The 25,878-nt window shown below is 38.6% G+C and overlaps 1 protein-coding gene across 2 annotated transcripts in view; it reads left to right on the top strand.

Moving 5' to 3' along the window:
- POU2F1 (POU class 2 homeobox 1) overlaps nucleotides 1-25,878 on the top strand; it is a 50,256-nt gene that overhangs the window by 17,576 nt on the left and 6,802 nt on the right. The window contains exons 6-11 of one of the 2 annotated variants that reach the window (XM_010142851.1): nucleotides 405-584; nucleotides 6,360-6,486; nucleotides 16,551-16,645; nucleotides 18,970-19,143; nucleotides 22,886-23,027; nucleotides 25,176-25,321. In XM_010142851.1, coding sequence (XP_010141153.1) covers nucleotides 405-584; nucleotides 6,360-6,486; nucleotides 16,551-16,645; nucleotides 18,970-19,143; nucleotides 22,886-23,027; nucleotides 25,176-25,321 — 864 coding nt within the window. The remainder of the gene's footprint in view (nucleotides 1-404; nucleotides 585-6,359; nucleotides 6,487-16,550; nucleotides 16,646-18,969; nucleotides 19,144-22,885; nucleotides 23,028-25,175; nucleotides 25,322-25,878) is intronic. The other variant, XM_010142852.1, reaches the window with a different exon arrangement.

A 25,878-nucleotide genomic window follows, 5' to 3' on the forward strand; every position in this document is an offset into this window, starting at 1 on the left:
GCTAATCACTTGCTGTTCTGTTGGGTGTAAATTTCCTTTCAAATCCTGGCAATACTGATTCTTTCCTTCTGCTTGCTACTTAATTACCTTTTTCCTGAACCTCCTGGTAGACTTGTGAAGAAAAGGTAGAAATAAAGTTAGGTTCTGTAGGTTCTAGTTAAGTGCAAATATTTGCATTTGTGCAGTTTGGTTTATGTCAGGTCTGTGGTAGGTTGGTTCCTACACCGTGTTGAGTAGCCAGCTCTACTTACTTAAGGCCAGAGTCATTGGCTAGTTAATGGCTGAACTGCAGTAGTAGTTCTAGGAATGTCTGGTTAATATAACTAGTACTGAGCTAGCTAATGACTTTGTAGCTGAAGTGGCTCTTTTCATTATTAATGGCTGTGTTTTCTAATTACTTATAGCTCACGTTGACGCCAGCCCAGCAACAGTTATTGCTACAACAGGCGCAGGCACAGTTGCTGGCGGCTGCAGTGCAGCATTCAGCCAGTCAGCAGCACAGCGCTGCTGGTGCCACCATCTCGGCCTCTGCTGCAACGCCGATGACGCAGATCCCTCTATCTCAGCCAATACAGATTGCACAGGTGAGCCTTGAGGCTTGAGAGGGTGGAAAATAAAGAGGTTTGACTAATTGCATCATTTAAATAATATTTTTAATCCTAATTCAGTGAGGTCTTGAGTACTGTTAGTCTTTCCTCATGCAACCTTAGTTGATGAGGTTGAAGTTGATAGTTTTAGCAAAGAATGTGTACCAGCTGCTCATCACTTCCACTGGGCTTCTGAGTTTGTTGCAGAATCTGACCAGATGCTGTAATTTCTGAATTTTCTTTCTTGTAGTTAGCTTGAGAAAGGAGAAAAAGGGATAAAGAAAGATGCCCAGAGAAAGGACAGTTGTTGAGACCTGTATGGATAGGAAGGGATACCCATGTATCACAAAGGATGCATATTAGATCCAAACAGCAAGATGATAGAGCCGAAGAAAGGCAATTTGGCTTGACACGTTTGTGTGCTATTTTGGCTTGGTGCTTAATGCTCAGAGTTCAGTGAAAAAGAATGGACAGTCTTGTCTGTCTAGAGAAAAACTTGCCAGTATGAGTCTGATGTTGGTATCTGTCCAGCTTTATGTTCTGCTGCTAAAGACGCGTTAGTTCTGAAGAACTGCTTGCCAGGGAAGTTCTGCCTACCTGTGTCTTCCAGGATTGGCTTAATTTGTGTGGCGAATGCAGCACCACTGACTCTAAACTTAGCGTATGTAGCGTGGAAACTCCTTAGACTTCTGGACAAGGGTAACCGAAATTACAGTGTAGGCATCTTGAGACTGCTAGCAGGTGCTTGTGTTGCTGATGCTGAGGTTCATCTTTCCCTGGATTAAGGTTCTCAGTATGTAATATTTCAGTTTGATTACTCTAGCTATGCAAAGTATGTTTGGTATGTAATGACCAAAGCTGCTGCTTCTTACGGCAAACGGGTTCTTTAAGATTGTCTGACACTTTCTATTCAGACTCTTTTCACTTGCATTCAACTGGGATGAAGTGTCTAAAACGTGAAGATGAGGGCTGGTTAAGGAAAAGAAAGGAAATGTCACAATTACCTGAGAAATCCATTGGTGAAATGTGCTATTCCTTTATGGCACTAGTCCACTAGCTGAATATCAGCCTGGTTATGCTGTCAGTTGTTTGTTAGCTGAAGCAGCAATCTTCTGTGATGTTGGTCTAAAAAATCTGGCCTCTCTGACTGCCTTTACAGAGGCCAGAGTGATGCCATTCCACATTTAAAAGGCCAGTACTGATGTTGCCCACAGACCCCTCGCCCTGAGCCTCTTGGTGCACAGTGATGACTCATGTGACCAGATATTCATACTTCTTTTAGCAAAGGATCCCAATTCACTGTCATGATCTGGAGATGACTCAAAGTTGTATCATTCAAGGAAACTCATAACTCCTAAGAGCATCTCTTAATTTTGTTAAGCCTTTGTCTGTAGTCAATAATACAGACAGATTTCGAGAAAGGGAAATGTCAAGGAAGTTGATGGTTATCTTCTTAACATCTCTCCATGCGAATCTTTTAACCTGAATATAAGTAAGCGATCCACAGGCCTCTTTCTTGTCTTCCATGTGTGCAGCTTAAGGTAGTGAGATCCGCTTTACTGAAGTGCAGAGCATTAAAATTTCATATTAATAAAATCTGCACCTTGAATTTTCTGGCTTTACATTTGTCAAATATGCCACCGCATTAGTGGATACTTTGGAAGGCATTGTTGTGCCTGAGTGAGATGTTGCTAATCCCACTCTTCCACTTCAGTGGGAAGCTATGAAAATGTGTAAAGCATTTACAATTATTAATTTAGTACTGGGTTTTTCTTCAGAACTTACAAAATCTTCAGAAAAATGTTTGAGAAGAAAAGATCAGGCATCTGCTGTCAAATAGGAGCTTCTGAAGTGAGCATTGTCTGGTTTGTGCGTGTGAATGAGCTAGATGCTCTATGAAAAATAGCATGGGATCATGTAGTTGCCACTGTGTATTTGTAGCACAAGGGAACAAATAAAAGTTTCACTTGTTTTCTAGCACTCCTAATTAGTTAAATGTTTGACTTCACAATTCATTTCCTTAAGGATAGGTTATTTTGATATATAAATGTGGTTTGGTTGAATCTTGTTAGCTTCTTCTGGTTATGAATGTCCAGGGCATAATTTGTGCAGGTGTTCAATATAATTTGAGATACTTTATGGAAACCTTCTACCATCTAGGTTTGTAGGTGGATAACACCATGCTTTTTGATCCATCCAGACAGCAATTTATAAACAGCGCTCAGCTTTGTTTGCATTGCTATTGTAAACATATAGCTGATTACGCAAACAGCTGAATGTTTGTTTTAATTGATGATTTTTGAATAATTGATTAACTGGCAGCAGTCTCTGCAGCAGGGGGATTACCATATTTATTTTAATTAACTAATTGCACAAACATGACTCCTTTAACGTGCTCTGCAGTCAGTGTAAGGTATCTGCTGCAGCAGTCTGGTAAGATGTTAGTGCTGCTGCTAGGCTGATATAAATTGTCACTGAACACTTGTACCAAGTTTTGGAGATCCTTGTAAACTCAACTTCTTTTCAGGATCCATGATCAGTGTTTACATGATGTAAACCTCAAAATTACAGAAATGCATAAGTTTTTACTGAAGTTGTTACTAGAAATAGTGGCATTGAATTTAGAACTTTAGATTGTTTGGGGTTTTTTTAAACCAAAAAAACTTCCTTACTTAAAGACATAGCACGTGGCAGATTATTCTGCTGAGGTAGGAGTTGGATTGTTTTGATCTTTCTTCATTGTTAGGCAGTGCCAGAAGTCGTGCACGTTTCCCCAGAGAAGTCTTTCCATGTTGTTCTTTGTGCTAGTATACACATTTTACCATTGAGAAAAAAAAAAAGATCAGGAAAACATTGTTGGCATTGTTTGCATGGTTGCTATTGGGAGATTTATTGTAATGCTACAATGAACTAAATAATAAAATTTTCCCAAAGTAGAAATAAAGTTGGATTTCAAATGAATTTGAGGATCTGGTAGGGCTGTTTAAGAGTGATTAGCCTTTTAGGTATCGTTTCCATTTTCTGTTACAGAATTGTATTTCTGTATTTAAACAAGACTCAGCCAAGATGCTGTTTACCAAGGCAGATGCGCAGAATAAGATTGCTTATAACAGTTATCCCTGAGGCCTTAATTTAAAAACAGTTTTCTCATATTAAAGTGCAAGACCCTGATGATAAGAGCTGTCATGTCTTAGCTGGGTACCCTGTGTTATGAATACTGTAATCTTAAAACAAAAAGGTCTCCTCCTTTGATCTTACAAATACACTGCCACTGTTTCTTTGTATTCTTTCTTGTATACAACTCCATCTCCTGTGGTTCTTCTTCAAATTATCTGACTTCTACTTGGTCATCTCTGGGGGTCTCATTCGTTTGCTTTTGGTGGGGTTGGTTCTCAACCTATCTGTTTTTCTGTCTGTGCTTTTTCATTTAAAAATTTCTTCCCAGCTCTTCCTTTTGTGTTTCTACTTTTTGTCTTATCCATGTCTATTTTCTCTTTATTTCTTTTTCTTCCATCCAACATTCACAGCCTTAGTCAGTTTGCCCTACTCTTTCTACTTCTGTTTCTTCCTCTGCATCTAGTCCTCGCATCCGATTCAGTATGAGCCCCTCTGTGCTGTGAGGGTCTGTTCAATCTGCAAAGGTAACCAGCAGAGTATTGAAAATCAATGAGTGAGTGGAGGTCTATGTGGAGCTCAAGAAGCAAGAGGTTTTAGTAGCAATTCTAACCAATGTAACTTTACAGTATGAAGACAGGAGAAACAATTGAGTTCCTGGGAGGAGAAAACTTGGGAAGTTATATGTCTTTTCTTTAGGAAGGAGATTGGCCTCAATTTCATAGGACTGGTTGCAGTATTTCTCAAGTTTTCTGAAAGCAAACAATAATATCAACTTTAAAAACACCCTGTTATGCTGGGGCGACTTTAAAAAATTCTACCATTCCTTTATAAAATGGAAGTTTCCATTTCTTAAAGAGCATTGCTTAGTCAATCCATCTGGTGTCTGCATACCATATTATTACACTGCATGCTCTTGACTTAACATGACCAAATTGCCTAAGTGATTGGTGGCTAGTGTCTTCATAATGCAGGTTAAGTATTCATTTTATGTGCATGTCTATGATTGCGTAAATTGGTGGACTTTTTTTTCAATCCCCCTCCCTAGTCTTCCTTTTTACCCACTGATGCTCCTCACTTTTCTTGTCCAAACAGACATTGTTGTCACTTTTAAGTCTTAAGCAGTTTTCAAATAATGTAAGGTCATAGACAGATAATGATATTTTGCAAATGGCTGTATTGAGTAAATGAAAAATTATCCTTGTCAGTCTGTCTTGACTTTCCATCACCATCTCTATTGCTGGCAGTTAATGGCCTTTCACATCTTCTGGCTGAGCAGCTTGTGTGAGTGCTCAGTACCCTGCATCAGTCAAAATGCATGGGGGCTACTTTACTGGCCTGAAGAAGCAAGTCTTTGTTAGTTTGACACACTTTAACTCAAGTATGTTAGGAAGTGTGCTCAAGCGAGCATCTCCCTTCAAGCAGCCAGAGTGAGTATTGTTTATGAGCAAACTGGCATTGTTAACATTGTCTGACACAGTGGACTCAGAAGAGGGTATCTGTAGGCAAACAGGTACCCCAGTATCTGAGTAATTTACCTGAAACAGAGTTTTGGGAGGTTTTTTTGTTTGGTTGGCTTGATTTTTTAGTGGGAGGTTGTAAGTGTGGGAAATACTTCAGGCTTTTATCTGTCTGATTGGCAGGTATTTTGAAATAGCTTCTCAGAAAGATGGAAAGATTCTACAAATGTGTAGGGATAGTTTTCACAGATTACCTTTGTTACATTGGCTGGCTTCACATTGTACTTCAATTTTCAAATTTCAGATACTGTCCCGTCTGGAGAAGATGAAAGGAAAAAGGCTAGTTTGGGGGGGAGTATTTTTAAGCAGTTTTCTGTTTTCATTCTCCAGCTAAACAACAAGTGGGAGCATTTTTCTTGATTCACTTTCTCAGAGATGAGCATTTACATTGAGACCAGTCATCTAATTATAGAAAATTAATAGTTCTGAATGGTTTAAATACATAAAAGTAGGGTTCTGTAATACTGCAGTGTTTGGGTTATTTCTTTTAACCGTTAATTATAGCCATATCTATTAAGTTTATTGTAATTTGCTTCAGAACTAATCGAATGTATTTATATATAATATATTAACTACTTGAGTTAGGTACTTCTGAAATTTTACCTGAACAACTAGAGTGCAAACTAGGAATCTGTAATTTTTTGCTTTCCTGTTGCTCATTAGAATGGTAATTGCAGATTGTTGTTGTTATAAACAAAAATAGCTCCCAGCTAAATGCTTGATTTGTCAACAATGAATTTTGTAGCAGAGTGGCATCCTCGAAAAATAAATCTGAGAAATTCGGGTGCTGGTAAGTCTTACATATTTGAAAACTGCTGCATTTTGGGGGGAGGGAGATTGATTTTCATTCTTTTTTAAAGCAGAACAATGCTGGGAATATTTTGACAGGTTATTTGGTAAACAATTTTTGTTTGGTTTTATGAAGAATAATGAAATTCAAATTGCCAGCCTAAAGGATATTCAGTAGCAGGACTGATGTGTTTGTCACCCACTTTTATCTCTAACTGTTAGAATGTAACTGGGTCATAAGAAATCTGGTTACACTGGAAGTCATGGCTGACTTAAATGTCTAACACACAGCTCTTTCTTTTCCTTTTTCTTTTCTTTTTTTTTTTTCCCCTTCCCCTGTTTCCTTAAGGATTTGCAGCACTTGCAGCAGCTTCAGCAGCAGAATCTCAACCTGCAACAGTTTGTGTTGGTGCATCCAACAACCAACTTGCAGCCAGCACAGTTCATCATCTCACAAACACCGCAGGGGCAGCAGGGTAAGTGCTCCTTGCCAGAAAAGAAAAACATGCATAGCTTTTTAGAGGAGAAGGTGAAACAGAGGTGGTTTATATACCTTCACTAACTGTTGAAGTTATGAGAAATAGTAGTATTGCAATTAGGAGATGCTAACAGGTTGTCCCTTCCTGGGTGTTAGACTTCAGCCTTGTCAAAGTTTGTGTAACTCACTTCTCAAGGAGGATCAATCCAGAGATCATGCCATGAGAACATTTGTTAACAAAAAGGCCTCTTGGGAATTACTGCAGCATCTGATTATCTGGGTCAGGCTCTCAAGAAGGAAGCCTGCTGGGAAGAGAACTCGGAGAAGACAGATACCAAAGACAGAATCGTAGGAGATGGAAGCCTGTAGGGTGTGAGGGCTGTTTGGATTAGGTCAATGCTAAAAGGGCTACAAAATTCTAAGACTGGAAAAGGATTGCAAAATCAAGAATCTGTGGATTCTCAGTAAGAGGCTAGAAAAGTCCTTAACCCTAAAGAGGGTACAGTAAGTTTTGTCATAAACTGTGAAATAATAATTACACCTTGGACAAAGAGCTAGAATGCTTGGTTTTTGTATAACAACTCTTGGAAGTAGTAGTTTGGTGATACACTGGGTGTGCAAACCAAGGCAGTGGTAGGTCGTTGTGTGCCAGCCAGTTAAGGTGTTGTACAAGAACTTTGCTCTAACACATTCAGGTTGCAATACTTCACATTACTGATTGCACCCCATTGTTTGATGCCCACTGAAAACTGCATTTAGCAATGGTTTCTTATGCTGATATAGTCCAATGGGGTTTTTTTCCTCCCTTTCTCTTCCACGTGAATTCTACTCAACTGCTGAGATTCTTGCTCAGAAGGCAAATCCTGTTATGCTTGAAGAGTCCTCCAGAGCCTGACCGTCCTATAAAGCAGCTCTTCGCACCTCATTTTCTTCTGTTCTTTTCAGTTTTTTTCATGCATCATTCCTTTTTATATACTATGACTTGGATAGAAGTGGCTTTCCATTATGCTGAAGGTTTCTCACTGAATGCTCTCACATTTGCATAAAGGGTTAGTCAAAATTAACTTTCTTTTATTAGGACTTGATTTAGGAGAGCCTTTATACCAGCACTGGTAAAAAGTGGCTAAAAGGCTATTCGTGGAGTCATTAAGTGATGTACTAGTTTCTCAAAATGAAGCAGAACTTAATAAGCTTAACATATTCTTCTAGAAGAAATCAAACTTCAAGAAAATTTCATTCAAAGATTCTTTAAAATAGGCCTTTTTTTTTAAATAAATGTTTTTAAGGCAAGAGCAAGTACAAAAGCATTACGAAAAACTTACTGGTATTAATGTTTGTCTACATTTTTCAGCTAACTTCTGCTGGTTTTCTGAAATATCTCTGAATATGGTTTATAAAAAGCAAAACGAACAGAAGCAAATTATACTCGTCTCTCAAAATGAATGGCGTATATTGTTTGTTTGTTTAAAATTTGAAGAAGAATAACTGCCGGAAGAGGTTTTCATAGTACCTTTACCAGGGACCGTCTCTGAAAATTATTTCTTTACTGCAGTTTAAGATCTGTATATTGCTGTCATCAGTGACGTAGTGAGTGTAGAAACAGCATGTTTTTCTGGTAATGTGCAGCCTGGACTACTGAATAGCTCAAAAATGTAGGAAGATTTATATTCTGTATTCTGGCCATAGGCCATTAGTGTGTGTCAACCTTCCAAAGCGAAATGCTTGAATGGATCTAATTTTCTTCATTACCACTCAGTGATAAAGCAACACGCATGTCTTAATACCCCTTATGTCACTTTTTAGTATGTTTTTTTGCAATATTTCATGTTTATTGTTAAAAGATCTCCAACACTATGTTATTATTTATGAGAAAGATATAGAAAGTGTGTATTTTTATTTTGTTATTTGATGATGCAGCTGACTTTTCCATGTTATTCCTGTCCTATTTGCTCTATTACTCAACTTCATAAAATAATAAATATTCTGAAGAAACTAGCATAGAGCTTTCTTTAATGCCAAAGACATTTAGATTTTTTTTGATGCTTCATTGCTACTGCATGCAGCTTTTTATGTGTGTACACATTTAGTAACTAAAACGAAAATTCTGATTTATTTATAGATTATCCATTCTCAAAGCCATCTGTTGCTTTAAGGACTACACTACACTACATGTAGTAGTAGTTTTGTCCATGCTGTATAGTCATGTAAATGACAGATGTTTTTAATACAAGAGAATAGTTGTGAGGGAAATAAGTGAAGAATAGTCAAGATTGTACAAGACTTGTAAAACATTGGTACAGAAGAGCTTCTTGAAGAAGTGATGGGGTGCAGAGTAATGCATTCATCAGCAATTATATTTAGATTCATGGAAGGGGTTCAATATCATGGCTAAGATCCAGCTTCTGAAAAATTTTAGAAAACTCAATACCTAAATGTTAATCAACAATCACAATGTTATTTTGCTTTCTTCAACATACAGATCACAGCAGCAGAGGTGGAATTCTCCCCATAAATCTGCTGCTGTATGTCTTATGTAGTCATCTTCCTTTTCCACATGGTTTCTAGTTATTCAGTGGCTTATGTGAAGCATACTGTAAAGTTCCTGTTTTTCATGCCTTGTAATAGGTAACATCATAACTGAAGGAATTGTTTCAAACTTCAGCAGATATGTGGAAGATTGAATGGAAATAGAAATTCGGAACAATTTCTTATTCAGAGCAATTATTGTCCCCGTATATTGCTGTTAAAGTCACCAGACAGGAAAGTAGCACCTTGTACAGTCTTTATACCTCTTGTATCTAATAGATCTGTCTCTAGAATAATCAATTCAACATCCTTTAGTAGAATTATTGCTGCTCCTGAAAAATATTACCCTCATCAAATGACCGAAGTTTGCCTTTTTGCTTGGAAGATATTGCCAATACAAATCATATCAGTAAAAATCTGAATGGAGAGGGGAAATGGTGCTGCCTTTCATTTAAATTAATATTGTAAACAGAAATTCTTAAGATCTGAAAAAAGACTGCTTCATTGTCAACGAGGTTTAGAAACAGTACTTGTAAAGAGAGTATCCCAAAAGGCAAGTGTGGAAGACAAGCTACTAACTAGCTCTATACATTGAAACTGGGCCCACCTCTTCTGAAGTTATTGCTGTATATTATTAAAGACCTTGTTTATGATTTTAATTGTAAAAATACCTGGTGATGGGGTGGTGATAGCAGGCCAAATCCAGTCCTTTCTCTTCCGGTGTACTTGTGCTACAGACTTTGAGAATTCACTTGTATTATTAAAAAAACCAAAACCAAATCCATTTTCTAAATGAAATAATGAATGTTGAATGTTGGTACCTGCCCTGGTGGGCTTTGGTGACATAAATCAGAGTACAGCTCCATCACCTAGTGTGAGGATGGAGGAAGATGCCTGAAGTTGCCTGTGTTTCTTCTCAGATGCATTGAATTTGTAATGGACAAGTGCTTTTCTCCTCTGAGGTTGTGTACTGCCCCTTCCAGGCTCTTCCTCATTTTGTCAATAATATGTTAAGTTGTTAAGGGTCGAGGTCCCGAGGTAATAACTCCTCGAATTCCTTAATGATTCCCTCTGTCTTGCTAGAGACGGAAGGGGTTTAAGGGGAAGGAAGAAATTCACACCTCGGTCTGCGTTTGGGAAACTGAAACAAACTTTTAATGAACAATAAAACCACACAACTATACACTATTATATATATATATATGCACGACTGAGAAAAGGGGAAAAAAAACTAAGAAGAGAGGACTCAGATAACCAGGTGCAGAGGGGGAGAGGAGAAAAAGTTTTTTCACAGTCTTGTTCAAGGTCAGACCTCTTGGCAGGCACCCAGCAGTGAGGTGGGAGTGAAAACCTTGCAGCTGCTCCCAGGCAGAGAAAGTGAGATTCTTCTCGCGGCGAGACGGGGGAGAAGGGGGAAGAAACCCCTGCGCAGCAAGAAAACTGCAGGAAAACTCCCTGCACGGAGTAGCTGGGAATCCAAATATCTCACCCGATTTCAGACGGGACTCACGGCAGCAATAGTTCACAGTCTGTAATCCTCAGCGATCCGGGGGTGCAGGCCCTCAGGTCTCGGGCCTGGTCGTTTGACAGGTCAGGCCTAGCCGGGCCTAGTCGTCAGCCAGCAGATTCGTGACAGTCCTCCCTCCGTGAAGCGTCCGGAAGTCAGAGAGCGCGAGACACTCCCCGGCCTGCTGCTTTTAAAGGCTCCTGATGTAACGTCACCTTCACCTGACTCCCTTAACCAATTAAATGCGGAGTTATTGCACTGCATGGAATAATTCCTATTTGTCCATTCCCCAAAACAAGGAAGCTTCAGCTCAAACCAGAACATAAGTGAACCAGGTGAAAGTGCTTTCGTCCCTCCGTATGTAGATGAGGAGACCCAGCTCTTCTTTGTCAGGAGATTATTAATGACAGCATATTTGCTGGCACAGTAATTCAGTAAAATGTAGCTGATTCAAATTCATTAATATTTACTGCCTTCTTTGAAATCAAGTCTTAGGTTTTTACCATCAGTGGGTAAAAATGTTGACTTTCATTGGAATAGTGTGGTAGCACCTCTACACACAACAGTGGATTGGTACTCTTCAAAGCTGCAGTTCACTAACTTTGGCACATTTGTGTCATGTTCTTGAACTAATCTTAACGGGTACCTAGATACTGCAAAAGGTGCAGCAGCACGCAGCAGGTTAACGTGTCAGTGGGACATATTTATAGGAATGCATAGGTTAGTACTTTCTCTCCTGTGTTGGGTCCTAGTATAATTCCAGGTATGAATCCCTATTTTGGAAGATCTGGGTTAGATAAAACGAGGTGTATCAAAGTGCCCAGAAGTTAATTTGCATAAACTTTGATCAACAAAATTGATCAAATGACACTGTATGTAATATGTGGTGTGACACCTTCCCTTCTTGTCTTTCAGTTGTTTCCAGTTAATCATGACATTGTAATGGCTTTGTCTGACAAGCTAACTTCCAGGATATGTCTGTGAGAAGATGAACAGCTTTGGCAGAGAAAAATCAGTCAAGTTGTTCTTAGATGAAAAAATTCACTCTTTTGGGAGATCAGTTAGGAATGAATTATGTATTATGCTTCTGGGCCAACTTTTTAAAAATTATGCTGAAAAAATCTGCATTTGAATGTTTGTTTTATCTTTTGTTTAATTTTCGGCAGTAAGAACTGAACCCCAGATAGTCCTTGGAGACTGTTGGCTGGCAGGAAGACTCTTTGGCTTGGCCATTATTCATGCTACTCATAGACATTACAGGAAAAGTCCTGGGTGTTGGTAGATGCATTTACTTTAACTATTAAAAAAAATTAAATACCTCTGAAGTATCATACTTCTGCGTAAATCCTTATCTGTCTTCATGCCATCATTCTTTTGAAGTGTCACATAGGTGATTTGGATGCCATATTTAATATAACACCACTGAGCTCTTAGAAACCGCAGCAGAGGGTTAGAAATTCTACTTCTGTAAAGTCAAATATACAAATTTGGCATTAGTTTTTATAGATTCAAAAAATCACGTAGCTTGGAAGGGACCTCGAGAAGTCGTGTAGTATTGCTCAAAGCAGATCCGATTACAGAAGAGTGCTCAGCACCTCAACCGGTTGAGTTTTAACATCTCCAAGGATGGAGATACTGCAACCTCTTCAAGTACCTGCTTCAATAATTGACCATTTTCATGGTTTAAAAAAAAAAAAATTGTTTCCTTATATCTAGTTGGAGTTTTTAATGTTCCAACTTATATCTGTTGCATCTCATTATTGTGCACCCTCAAGAAGAGTCCACTTCTGTCTTTGAAGACAGAAATAGCATCTCAACTTAGTCTTCTTATAAGGCTGAACAAACCAGCTCATTTACCCATTCCTCATATGGTTGTTCCAGCCTGTTAGCCACTCTGGTGGGCATTGAATGTATACAATCCAGGATGTCATCGTGTCTTGCACTAGGAAATCCAAGGCTGATCACAGTACTCCAGGTGTGGTCTCACAAGTGCCGAATGGAAGAGAAGAATCACAGCCCTTGACCTGCTGGCTGCACTCCTGTGAATATAGTCCAGGATGCGGTTGGCTGCCTTTATTGTAAGGGCATGCTGCTGGCTCACGTTCATCTTGCTGTCCTTGTCCAGGTCTTTCTGCTGTGAAACTGCTTTCTAGCCAGCCAGTGCTCACCCTGTATTGCTGCATAGGGTTATACCAGCCCTCATGCAGGATGTTGCGTTTTCCTGCATTGATCTTTATGAGGTTCTGTTTGTCTAGCCTGTCTAGACCTTGATTTCTGACCTATTGACCACCCCTCCCATATTTGGTATTGTCCATGAACTTGCTGAGAATATATTTTGTCCCACCAGTCTTACTGGTATTAAAAGATGTTAAACAGTATTGATGCCAGTATAAGTCTCTAAGGAAACAGCAAAGTTTGAAACACCAGTATCTCAGTAGTTACCTAAAAGGTGCAGTTTTGGGCATACACTGTATTTAAAAGGCTGTGCTGTGTGCCCTGTAAGTTAAGTCGTTGAAGTTATCCTTGACCAAAGTGGGGACCAGTAGCTTCTTCTGAAGTGGGCGGGCGGTGGGGCGGCGGGGAAGATGATGAAGCTTAGACTAATACAAGTCATAGTATCATAGAATACCAGGTTGAAACGGACTTCAAGGATCATCTGGTCCAACCTTTCTTTGCAAAAGCGTGGTCTAGATAAGATGGCCCAGCACCCTGTCCAGCTGAATCTTGAAAGTGTCCAGTGTTGGGAAATCCACCACTTCCCTGGGGAGATTATTCCAGTGACTGTTCATGTGGTGAAGAATTGTCCTCTTGTGTCCAAATGGAATCTCCCCGGGAGTAACTTGTACCCATTACCCCTCAACTTTTCTATGCGACTTGTTGTAAAAAGGGAGTCTCCATCTTCTTTGTAGCCATCCTTTAAATACTAGGACGTGGTGATGAGGTCTCCCCTAGGCCTTCTTTTCACAAGGCTGAACAAACCCAGTTCTCTCAGCTTTTCCTCACATGGCAACTTCCCCAGTCTTTTGATCATCTTTGTGGCCCTTCTCTCTACCCTCTCCAGCCTGTCCACATCTTTTTTGTGTAGCGGTGACCAGAACTGAACACAGCATTCCATGATTCCACGTGTGGTCTGACAAGCACTTAGTAGAGTGGGGTAACAACTTTATCTCTGCTGGTGATGTCTTTGTTGATGCAGCCCAGCATCCTGTTGGCTTTCAGCACAATGTTCACTCATACTGAGCTTCTTGTCCACCAGGACCCCCAGGTCCCCTTCTACAGAGGTGCTCTCCGGCCAGGTAGATCCCAGTCTGCACTGCGCTCCTGGATTATGTTTTCCCAGGTACAAGACACTTGTCCTTGTTGAACTTCAGAAGTTTCTTAGCCCGCTCTTGCGACCACTTCCCCACTCAGATTAGTATAATCAGAAGATTTCATCAGGATATATATGATCCCATCATCCAGATCACTTATGAAGATATTAAAACACCGGGCCCAATATCCATCCCTGGGAAACCCCACTTGTGACAGGTTGCCAGTTTGAAAAAGAGCTTTTCACCAGCACCCTCTGGATGTGGCCTGTCAGCCAGATCCCCGCCCACCATGCAGACCACTTGTCTAGAACATAATGCATTAGTCATGTCAGGAAGGAGCAAAACTGCAGCTGCCCACCCATGGAAGCCAACAAGAGTCGAAAGCATGTGCGTGACAACTGTCTGAAAAGACAGTTAGTGGCAGAGTTGCATTCTTTGCCAAAACAGTTCAGCTGTTTTCCCCATCTCCTGACTTTACTTCAGTCAGCTGCAGGTTGAACTAACTTGTTCTTTTTCCAGTTTCAGTCTGAGATTCTTTGTATCAGTGTTTCTTAAATAGATCATAAAATGATGTAAAAGCTGAGTAGATTAAATATGTTCAGAATATTTTATACTGTTCTTCAGTGATAATTACTTTGGAACATATGAGTGAGACTAGAACGAGGAAGAGTGTAGACAACTTGTGCTCAGCAAAAGTGCTATTGCCAGAAAAACGTCCTCTGGGATTTCTTTGAGGACCAAAAAAAAAAAAAAATCACAGAAGGACAGTCCTAATTACTCTGATTGCAGCCATAAGATGAGTCAGTAACTTGTGATTGATGGTGTTACCAATGCTCCAGAGGTCAAATGTGGTTACTGTCAGCAGCCTATTTTTTTGTTTCATTGTTGGTCAGCTGCTCTATAGTGTTGGTGTGATGGCTTGCCTCTTTGTTTCAAGTTGTCAGTTAAAATTCACTGTCACTAAACGAAGGTCAAAACCTCTTCACTTAGAGGTGACTGTTCACTAATTAATATTTAGATTTTGGCAGCTGAAATCATCTTTCAAGTAAACAAATATTTGCATTGTCAAAAGCGCTGTGAAACTGTAGGAAGTTCCTTAAGCTGATCCATTCCCTTGCTGTGGCTTTTCAAAAACACAGCTGGAAGATGTTGATTATGTGGTGCAAAGTAAATTTACATACTTTTCTATGCTGTGCTTTTGTGTTGCAGAAGCTGGCTTTATGCTGTAGGTCTTGAGTATTTTGCTCACAACACATTCTAGTTAAAATACGTATTCAACACTTGGTAAAAAAAAATGCAGTAGTATCACTGTCAGAAGTCAGTTCTTCTGTAGTTGTGTATCCCTCATTGAGGTTATGTTTTCTTCTTCCTACCCATGGCAGTCTCTCTTTTCATATTTTCTATGGCCTTAACCTCACGTAAAACATCCGATTTCTCACTTAGTATTTAACAAGTCCTAAAATCCTATGTCCCCTACCTATATTCTCCTAAGAGGTTACTTGTCATGAGTGGTATGCTCTGATTGATAAGCCACCTCAGGAGCAAGATCTCAAATGACAGAATTTAAGTGGTAATTACTTGGTGTTTTGTCCTCCAAGTGGCCGTAGTGCCGTAGTGTCCATCTGTTGTCATCGTGCCATTGTTCCCCCCTTGTTTCAGGAACTTGATATATTGAAGATGCCTATTAAGTGTAGGTCTAATTATTCAGGTTCTTAAATTATTGTAGGGTAAATTGATAGTTGTAGCTAGGAATCACGTAAAGAGTAACAGTAATGTTTTTCTGTAATAAAATTGAGAGTTGACTAGCTAGGTATATTTCTGTCAAGTTTCTTAACCTTTAAAATATACAAACTATCATTTTTTAAATAGTAAAGAATCAGATCACTTCTAGTTAAAATATATAGCTGCAAGCATATATCTGAATTTCGCGAGAGATTTAATAAATAGTGGACTGTAAGAGAATTTCTTTTTAGAATGACAGCATATTGTGTATATTGGTTGCATTAGTCCCAACTGTCCTTTAATGCTGTCACCATTTCATAATAGCAGGGCTTTTCGTATATTCAGTGTAATGTTTATTCTATTTGTGCAACTTGAGCAGCATTCTATATCTTACCTAAGCTTTAAGTTCTGATTACTTTTCCTTCTTTATTTCAGCCAGAAGGTTATCTGGGCTTGTTTTGTCTTCTCCTATGGTCTGATTAAGTTTGCCAGAGGAAGTTGTTGTCCTGTTAGGCAGCTGGCATGGGCTGATATGGAGAAGACGACGGGTGATCAAAGAGCCAAAATCATGGTTTTGATTAGTGTTGAGTTGTTGGATTTGATCTGATTATTTTTCAGTGGTTTATTTTTATTTGGATCCTTAATTCTTGGTCAGCTGTTAGTTACAGAAAGAGGTTTACCCAAAATCTGCAAACAATAAATGAGTCCTGCACATAGAGCTGGGGTAACCTAGATCATTACAAATTGTTTCTGCAGAGGAGTCTAGTACAGACATAGCTCTTTTACCCTTCCATCACCGCATATACTTCAGGAAAATGCAATGGGATTTTGGACTGCGAAGTCCGAAGTCTGAACATGTCTACGCAGGGGTGAAAGGAAGGCTTGCATATCAAATTTTTTCATAACTTTCATTATTTGGCAAGAACCTTGTTTCACCTCATTTCATGTTACAGTCTTTTTAAATGACAAACCAAATCCACCGTTTTCTCTCTGCAGGTCTCCTGCAAGCGCAGAATCTCTTAACGCAACTACCTCAGCAAAGCCAAGCCAACCTCCTGCAGTCTCAGCCAAGCATCACCCTTGCCTCGCAGGTCAGACTTATTTCTACAGGTCATGAGTTGCTTTGAGGAGATTTAAACTATTGCAAGTGAAGGAACCCTTTGTATTAGTTACCAGAGTAGATATTGTAGCTATAATAGTAAGTTTGTCTTTGTAGATAGATTCCGTGTAGAGCTGAAGTATCAGTAACTTCGGTTTTGTGGTTTCCACACTAATGTGTCCCTATTGATGCATTTAACATTCTAATTTTTTTTATTTTTAGCTGAAAATTTCCTTTATTGATATCTTGAGTTAACAGCACTAGAGCATAATTTGATTTCTTGTAAGGCTTTCTTGGATGCTCTACAAATTTGTGAAATACAGAGGAGCAAGGTGTGGGCTACCTTAGAAGCTCAAAAAGAGGATTAATAACAAGTATCTTTTTTTTAAAGACTGCAGTGGTAATCTTATGTTTATTGTGTCCTAGTTGTTTTACTATTATTGCTAAGTCATTGCCAGTCTTTCTAGTTACCTTTCATGAAAGTGAAGATTATTAGGAATGCATTAAAATATTCTGTTAGATATATGTTAAAATATTAAAGCTCTATGATTAAGCTTTCAGACTGTAAGAAAAGCCGTTTTAACGTTGTATGTGCCTGCAAATTTAGTTTTGCTTTACTCTTGAGTTTTGCTGTGCAGTTTAGTTACCTGGCTGCATACCATTTCTCAAATACTGTGTAATATCATATGGTATCTTCCTGCCAACTTGGTTACATATAAGAATTTTTTTGTCTATAATAAGATGTCTGAATCTATCAGTCTTAGAAAACTACATTTTCTCTTATAGCTCCTATATTATTTTTTGTGCACCATGTGGAAAAAGGAATTTGTCTCACCTATGTAGTTGGTACCTCAGCGAGCAGCATGACTCCTTACAAAAGTTTGTACTTTGATTAAAAAAAATACCAAAACTACAAAGAGAAAATAAATTATATAAAGGAGTTGAAGTCAGTAAAAACATGTTGCGGTAATTGCCCACTATGTTTAATGTAAATTAAAAAATTTTAAAGAACTTTATTGTAGTGTGACACATATATCTGCAATCCTAGAGAGATCATATATGATCACATTATTTCTCAAATAATGGAATTATAGATACCGATCTCCCTCTACCATCTGCTGCACGCTGCAAAATACTGCACTAACCCAGGAGAAAAACAACATAAGGAGCTACATAAAGACTCAGCTCTATGTAGGCCATTTCTTTTAGAACAGCTGTTTCTGGACCTTTGCACAGACTTTGCATAGTACTGTAGTCTTACATAGACTTGATGCTGTTCTTACTTGCCCAAAAGGAGTCCATAGTTTCAGAACTGAGCATAAGACATAAAAGCATGAAGTCACCTTTACTTAAGAACTTTACTCAGCTGAACTGAGTACAATTTGAGAGAACGATTTGTCTCTGCATCTCAGTTCCTCTATGCCATATAAGAATGTGGAGTTATACTCAAAACAGGTTTCCAATGTTCCTGTTGCACCAAAAGCGTGAACTGTGCAGTACCAAATCTTAATACATTTTGTTCACCTATGAATATTTCCATGATGCTCAGGGTTTTTTCAGATTCTTAGTATCACTGCATAGCAAAATGCTCTAGTATGCCATCATTCAGGAATAGTGAACCCCGTGAACTTCCTGGAAAATTAGCCCTTTATATAGAAGAAAAATATGACCTAAAAGGAATTATTTTCTGTGGGTTGCCTTTGCATGATTTCTAGTTATCATCAGTACATTCATTCTGATGTTGCAAATATCAACAGAAGGGTCAGAGGTAGATCTAATTTTCTGCTACTGGAAGAGTTGAGTCAGTCACAAGAGATGGCATTAGAGGAAACCTGACATGTTTGCTGCACCTGTGTGTGCTCACTGTTCCGAGATTAAATAGGAGACTTGAATCATTTAGGCTGATGACAATCTGCCACCTCACACAAGCAGTAAATTCAATTTTAAAATGATTAAAAGAGGATGAATGCCAAGCTGTCTGTAAATGATAGAAGTATATCAAGTAAAAGTGTTCAGCCTTTCTTTGAGCACCTTTTGTAGCAAGAGAAAGCTTTAGGTTATCTGCTGCATTGAACATCTCTTCTTTAATTGGTTCTGACGGAGCCTTTAAAAAGCTGTCATACTAATAGTTTTCTGGATTGTGATTGCTCGTTCTTGGGAGGAATGTAAATAAATTGGAGGAACTTTCAGATTTCTGGAAATGTCAAATTCACTGAACTTCCTCAAGAAGCCTCATATACCTTTTTTCAATTTGATTTTTGCTGATTAATCTTTTTAAGTCTGACTTCCTCTTTTTCTTGCTCTCTATCTTAATAGCCAGCAACCCCAACACGCACAATAGCAGCGACCCCCATTCAGCCACTTCCACAGAGCCAGTCAACACCAAAGCGAATCGACACTCCCAGCTTGGAGGAGCCCAGTGACCTTGAGGAGCTTGAGCAGTTTGCCAAGACTTTCAAACAAAGACGGATCAAACTTGGATTCACTCAGGTGAGACTGCGTACCTTAGTGCCTGCCAGTGTGGAACCTGAGGTCTCATCTTTCAAGTCTGGAGGGAGACTGCAATTCCACCTTTTCCTAGGAGAACCTTCTTAAATAGGGTTATGCTCTGGCCTTTATGTAGGAGATTTCTAAGAAATAACAGAAAAAACCGTACATCCATCTTACTTCCCTGTTGGTTTTAAAGCATAGCCATTTTCCCAGCAGGTACATGCATTTACCAGCTCCAGATGTCATTGCATGTGCACTATTCATTCTATAGGTTGTAAAATGAATGGGACAAAGCACTTGAAAGCTACCTTCAGATGTACAAAGTTCTAAAAATCATAGAGCACAATTAACTGCTCTGTGTGTTTAAAAAGCCTATCACAGCTGTGAAGCTGCTTTCGATGTCAAAGACTTTTTTTTATCTCTCAAGCGTATTTTCCTATTAAACATCAATGATTTCTGTATTTAATGCTTTTGCTAAGGTTCCTAAACAAAACCTGAAAGGACTGTCACCTTTGAAGTTCGCTCCTTACAGAACTGAACTGGACTAGTGGTTTGTTTTGGTTTGCTTAAAAGCTCAGAAATACCCATAGAGCAAAAGAAAAGTAATCTTGAACATAGTGAAAATGGTTAAATGAAGAGTACAATTAAAAGTTCAAAGTGCAGTTAGGTGTTCCATTATTCTGTCAAAGGGAAATGCTGCTTGGATCCAAGAGTCCTTTCTTATTAGTATCAAAATTAAATTTCCTGCAAAATGAAAATATCTGTCCAGGTAAACAATTAAATTTGGCAGGAGTCTCTGGTAAGCATTGGAGTGTTCTTGCTAGAAGAAATAGCATGCAAAAATCAAAATGTAGGCATTTAAAAGTCTGAGCTCAGAACAGTCAATCTAACATACGTGATTTCCACACACCCCCCACCCCTCCCCCAGAATAAGTAAATCTGCTGTGCTGAAAGTATGTGCTGAAATCAGTTTTATTTTTCTGGCAAAGTCCTAAATGTTTGAAAAATCAGGGTTCATAATGAAAGTTTCTGGCAGCATCTTAATTATAACTCAGGAACAGAATGTTCTTAGTAAAATGAAGTGCATTTTGCTGGCATATGTGTATCCTTCCTTCTGTTCTTTCCACTAGAGGGAGGCACAGAAATACAAGCGACAGACACACACAAAAGCTAGAATAAAGCAGAACAGAACAGAGTAAAATACAATAGCTTCCCTGTAGCTTGGCTGTGGAGGTTCATGTAGATCTTTAGTTATTATGTTTAATCTTCCCTCTGTGAGGTAATTATAAAGGCTCAACTAGATTTTTAAAGTTATGAGTTAACCCTTCTTTATTGATCCTGTTGTGAATTTTCATGGTGAGGAAAAATGAACACAACTGCTCAGGCTTACATTTCAGTATTTGCTTTTGAGCTTAAAACAAGGGAATCTTGAGAAAGTGATAAAATTGCATTTGATCGTTCCTATCCTACTCTGAATTTGTATGTGTATAATTAGGCAGTTCTAATGACTTCCACCTAATTGCATAATTGAATGATAATTAGAGACCTCTATTACTTTGGTTTCTTATAGTTGAATAAATAGACTACATTTCAGAGGATAAAAGGAATTTATTTTCAGTGGTACTGTAAGCTTTTTCAGACTCACACCACCCCTGCCTTTCAAAAATAGTTGTAAGATTTAGTTTGCATTGCAAACTAATCATTTACTACATTCTGTGTTGTGAACAATATAACGGGTTTTGAATTTTAGCAGTTCTATCTCTTCTCCCACCCTGAAAAGTGGGTGATATATTTAAACCCTTTTGTTTAATTGTTCCCCTTAAAAATCTCTTTATGTTTGACATTCAGAGACACAATGAGCATACTGCTTCTTTGCATTATTGCAGGTCTGTAACTAATTGGTAGGTACAGATTCAAGCTATGTGAGCGAACATTTTAGACAATGTGGTTGTTATTCTGTGAAAGGTATTACCTCTGCTAGTCCATCTGAGTTTCTTAACAGACCAGTACACACAACAATGATGTACCTTATAATCAGTTTCAGTTCAGTACGGGAGCATCATCTGACCTGCAGTGTAGATCAGATTTATATACAGTGCCTGTATCCTCTGTTCCATCCATCCTTTCCATGGCCCATCGGAATATATAAAATTCCAATCCTTTGCCTACAGCTGAAATGCTGCCACCTTTTGGCGTTGAAAACTATTGACAAAGAAATGGTTGACTATTCATTTTAAATCAGATGGCAAATGTTAGTAAAAACCGACATAAATACCAGAATTAAATTTAGTTAGGGGTCTGGAGCAAATTTCATAACTCTTTCCTGCCAAGACATAAATCAGCTTATCTCTAAAATGGTTTACATAGTCAGGTTTTCTTTTTCATAAACCCAGCAGAGCATCCACGTTACTTCTCTTGGAATGATTTATGAGTTTTAAAATGCATGGAATCCTGGCGTATGGGTAGAAGTATAAATGTGAGTTCCCGCGTGTTTCCTCTGATTGAAGGCATACAAACCAGTTGTTCTGGTCCTCTTCTAGGAAGGAAATTGTTTTCTTTACGTAACTGGCACAATTTACCAAAAGTTATTTTCTTCCTTGTTCGTATGTGGCCACTCTGCATGCTGTTAGTATACTTGTACCAAGCTGTGGCTGTGGATCTGACCGAAAAGGAAAGCAAGCAAGCTTTATGCACAATCCAACTAACCCACTTGCAATTAAACTCCACTAACTATGCTCAAGCTTTTCAGTCTCTTCTTGTAGACTTTTCAGACTTTGCTGTGTCAAAAAATAAAAATCCAAATTAAACAACTTTAGACCAAATAACATAGTTAAAAAATAATTACATTTTTTCAAAGGGCAGGACCTTCTAGCTTTAAAACAAAACAAGAAAACATTACGGTGTTTTTAATGGCCACAGTCAAGAATGGTTTGAGGGTTTTTTGTTTGTTTTTAAACAAGAATTTCCAAGTGTAAAGTACAGACTGATATATATACACACACGTACACATACACACATGTAATTATTAGGATAAGCAGAGTGTCTGATAGCTAGCTAAAGCTGAGTTTTGAAAAGCAAAAACAGATGTAAAGAGATGATCACCTGTCTGTTGATCTCCTGGATAGCATTTTGGCAGATGGGTTAATGGTAGTGAAGAGTACAGTTCATCATTATTTGAAATGGTTCAACTTCTTGTCCACTTTGAATTGTGTATCTGTGAAGAGAAGTTTGGTTTGAACCTCAGAAGATACTAAAAGTTCAGATAAAAATATTTATGCATCTATTTAAATGTGATAGATGTTTGCATACAGCTTTTCAAGAGTGTTTTCTACTACTTTGAGAGCATTAATTCCCTGCATTTCTGCTTATTTGAACTTCTTCACTTTGAAATATGCAGATACTGAAATATGCTCCTATAGAGAGCTTGGCCTTTATTATTTTAAAGAACTAAGAAAAAAATTGCAAGTTAATATTCATTGGAATGTTCTGTTCAGTGATAATGCTAAGAAGGCAAAGCATTAGGGATTTCCTGGAAAAAGTTACAAGGTTAAACTGACTGAGATTTGACATTTCTTTATTGTTATTTGCTTTAGCGTGAATCTTGGTAGCACCAATCAAGTTTTTGTGAAACTGAAACCCCATGCAGCAGTGGAGTCACTAAGGGAACACAAGAATGTGACAGGATTCCTTGCTTTGGAAGTGCTTATGTTAGTGAATCCCTTTTTTCTCTTTCTTTGTCCAGGGTGATGTTGGGCTCGCTATGGGCAAACTCTATGGAAATGACTTCAGCCAAACTACCATCTCTCGCTTTGAAGCCTTGAACCTCAGCTTTAAGAACATGTGCAAGTTAAAGCCACTTCTGGAAAAGTGGCTCAATGATGCAGGTGAATGAGTCTGTGTATTTCTTCACCAGCCTAACAAAATCAGTAGGGTTCTGAAAAACTGCTTCGTTTGTGCCCTTATGGTTTTATGAAGCCACCAATCTGTAACTGTCCATGGGACAAATAAGGGTGTAGGAAAAGGCTCTATACTTGCCTTTTCATGTGCCTATGAAATCGTTCCCATATGATTCAGAATTGTGTTCTGCAGCCAACTGAATAATTGCATGGGGTGAGGTATAATATGTGTCATGGTTTTCCTCCTTCATGTGTGTTAATGCATATAACTTCTAATCCTCTTCTGGCTTTCTTTTTCAGATGTGTTGTAGAGAGAGGGTTGCATGGTTCATTGTTTCAGTAGGCAGAGCTTATTGCATTCATCTCCTCCCACACCTCTGTATGCCTTTTTTCGTCTCTCTCCAAGGATCCATATAAACACTCTCTTTCTCCCTATAGAAAGAAGTTTTTGTGGGTTAGATTTTGCTTTCTCTTTCCCAAATTACTTTTTCCTGGGATATAAGTTATTCATTATGCCAATTTTGGTAGTGTTCTGGTTTTTTTCCCCTTTTTTTTTTCCCCACCAGCCAAAGGAGTTTGGGTGGTGGTGCTAGGTGTTAGAATAGAAAGTGTTTAAGAGTTTAAGAGCAAGTTTTTTTCTTCCAATTATACAACCGCACATAGTAAAAAACTAATGGATCTGCTAACATATGGCAGGGGCAGAGTGTGCTTTCCTATTTTTACCAAAATGAAGAGAGCTTTATGCTGGTATCTACAGTATTCTCTGAAATCTTGAAAGTAATTGAATGCAGTGTTGAAAATTGGTCCTGTGTTGAAACAAGGAAGCATCATTCTATTGTGCTGACAGCGGTTATCTAGATATGTGGTAGAAAACATAAAGACCTTCACACTGAAGTCCACAGGCCAGTGGTCCCCAAAACTTCTAGCAATAATGGATGAGGCCAATAGTGGAAGGAATGTCATAGTTTGTTTTTCCTGCTAGCCTGCAGAAATATCAGGATCTGTAAGGTTAAGTTAAGGGCTGTAAACAGTGCCAGCATCCTTCACAGACTGGAAGCTGGAAACCGTTGTCTTTGTCTCTGATTCAGTTTCATGAAAATCTTTGGAAGAAAGATTCAGATTACTTTAAAGGCTACTTCTAGGTAAAAGCAGGCAGGAGAAGCATACCAGTGATCCCTTCCATTGCATTACACTGGAGTGCTGGAGAATTTATTGTTGGAGAACTCAACTTGTTCAGTGGGGTCCTCAGGATGGACAGTGGTTTCAGCACATTCATGGGTGCCATTAATGAAAAAAAATCTAGAAGATAATGAACTGAATGTACTTGCCCATTTGAGCCTACTAGAATTAGCTTAGGCGTTGTGAACTTCGACACCTCCTTATCACTCACAAACTCCAGTGAAGTGAGGGATTATCCAGCCATATTTAATAATTTTGTTTAAATTCCCTCCTGGAACCTGGCTTTTGGTTATTTTACACTGTCTCCTACAGAGTGGGGTCAAGCATGTTCTCTCTTTCCTCTTCAGTGGATCCAAAAAGACAGGATTAGGGGTTGATAGCTAGAGACCTAGTGATACTAAGGAGGTAGAGCTGCTCATTGTCTAGGTATTTGGTAGAACTGCATAGCACTGAATGTCTGCTAAGATCTTCAGAGTGAAGTGGTTGTACACTGAAGCTGGCTACAAACTTTCATTAGTGTATTGCAGAGTGGGTACAGGAAATTTGAGGTTGCTCAGATTTTTTCGTAATTGCCCATGACTTACAGCTGCAGCTCACGGACACCAGTTACTGCTTTTTTTTTCTTTAAACTGACATGCAGTGAATGAGTTTGGGGTGAAATGAGATAAGGGAGACAAACTTTGTATAGGTGTTATAAAAGGGATACTGTGGTAACCTACAGGAGCAGAGCGCACCCTCTGTGCTTACTTGTAGCTTTTAAGTTTCAAGTATATATATATATGTTGTAATTTACAATTACAATGATTAATGCATGCGATCTTCAGAAATACCTATCTATCTGGAATAGATACAAGGTGGTTTTAACATACCTTGCACAGGTAAAGAACACTTGCATTAGACTGCACTGCATGAAAATAATATCTCCTGATTTATGTTACCTTTTTTTTTTTCCTCCAGAAAACCTCTCATCTGATTCAACTCTCTCCAGCCCAAGTGCCCTGAATTCTCAAGGGATGGGGGTCGAAGGCTTGAACCGTAGGAGGAAGAAACGCACCAGCATAGAGACCAACATACGTGTGGCCTTAGAGAAGAGTTTCCTGGAGGTGAGTAATCCTGTTGCTCTCCTCAGCCTATTAAGGAGTGAAGAAACTTTGCTTAACAATCATATCTGTTAGAGTCAACCCAGTACTATGCTATTTAGGGAAGTACTTGTACTAAACAAGGTGGATACAAAGGCTGCACCAAGAAGCACGCATCAATGTCCACTTTTTAAAAAAAAAAAAAAAACACAAAATCCCTCAAAAAACCTCATTGGTTCTTGTGATTTCAAATTTCAAGATACTGAGCTATAACTCTAAGCTTGATATTCTGCACATCAAAAAGAAGAAAAAAAGATTACAATTTCTGAGGACAGATAAATGGGGTGACAGTCTAAACATACATAATATCAGATTTTTAGCAGGCCTTATGTTATTCTTGTTAGGCACTGCGCAACTACATGAGCAGATAGCCTCTGTAAGGAGCTCATTTGATCTGCATATCTTTCATTATAGGTCTAGGCAACTTGGGGTTTGGCTATTGCTATAGTTAATCTCTCCTATTTCTTTTCAAGAGATGGTGAAAGAAAGATTTCTTTATCAAGGTCTAGAATTTCTTCACA

Source organism: Buceros rhinoceros, unplaced genomic scaffold (genome assembly GCF_000710305.1).
Source record: "Buceros rhinoceros silvestris isolate BGI_N320 unplaced genomic scaffold, ASM71030v1 scaffold16139, whole genome shotgun sequence".
Taxonomy (NCBI): domain Eukaryota; kingdom Metazoa; phylum Chordata; class Aves; order Bucerotiformes; family Bucerotidae; genus Buceros; species Buceros rhinoceros.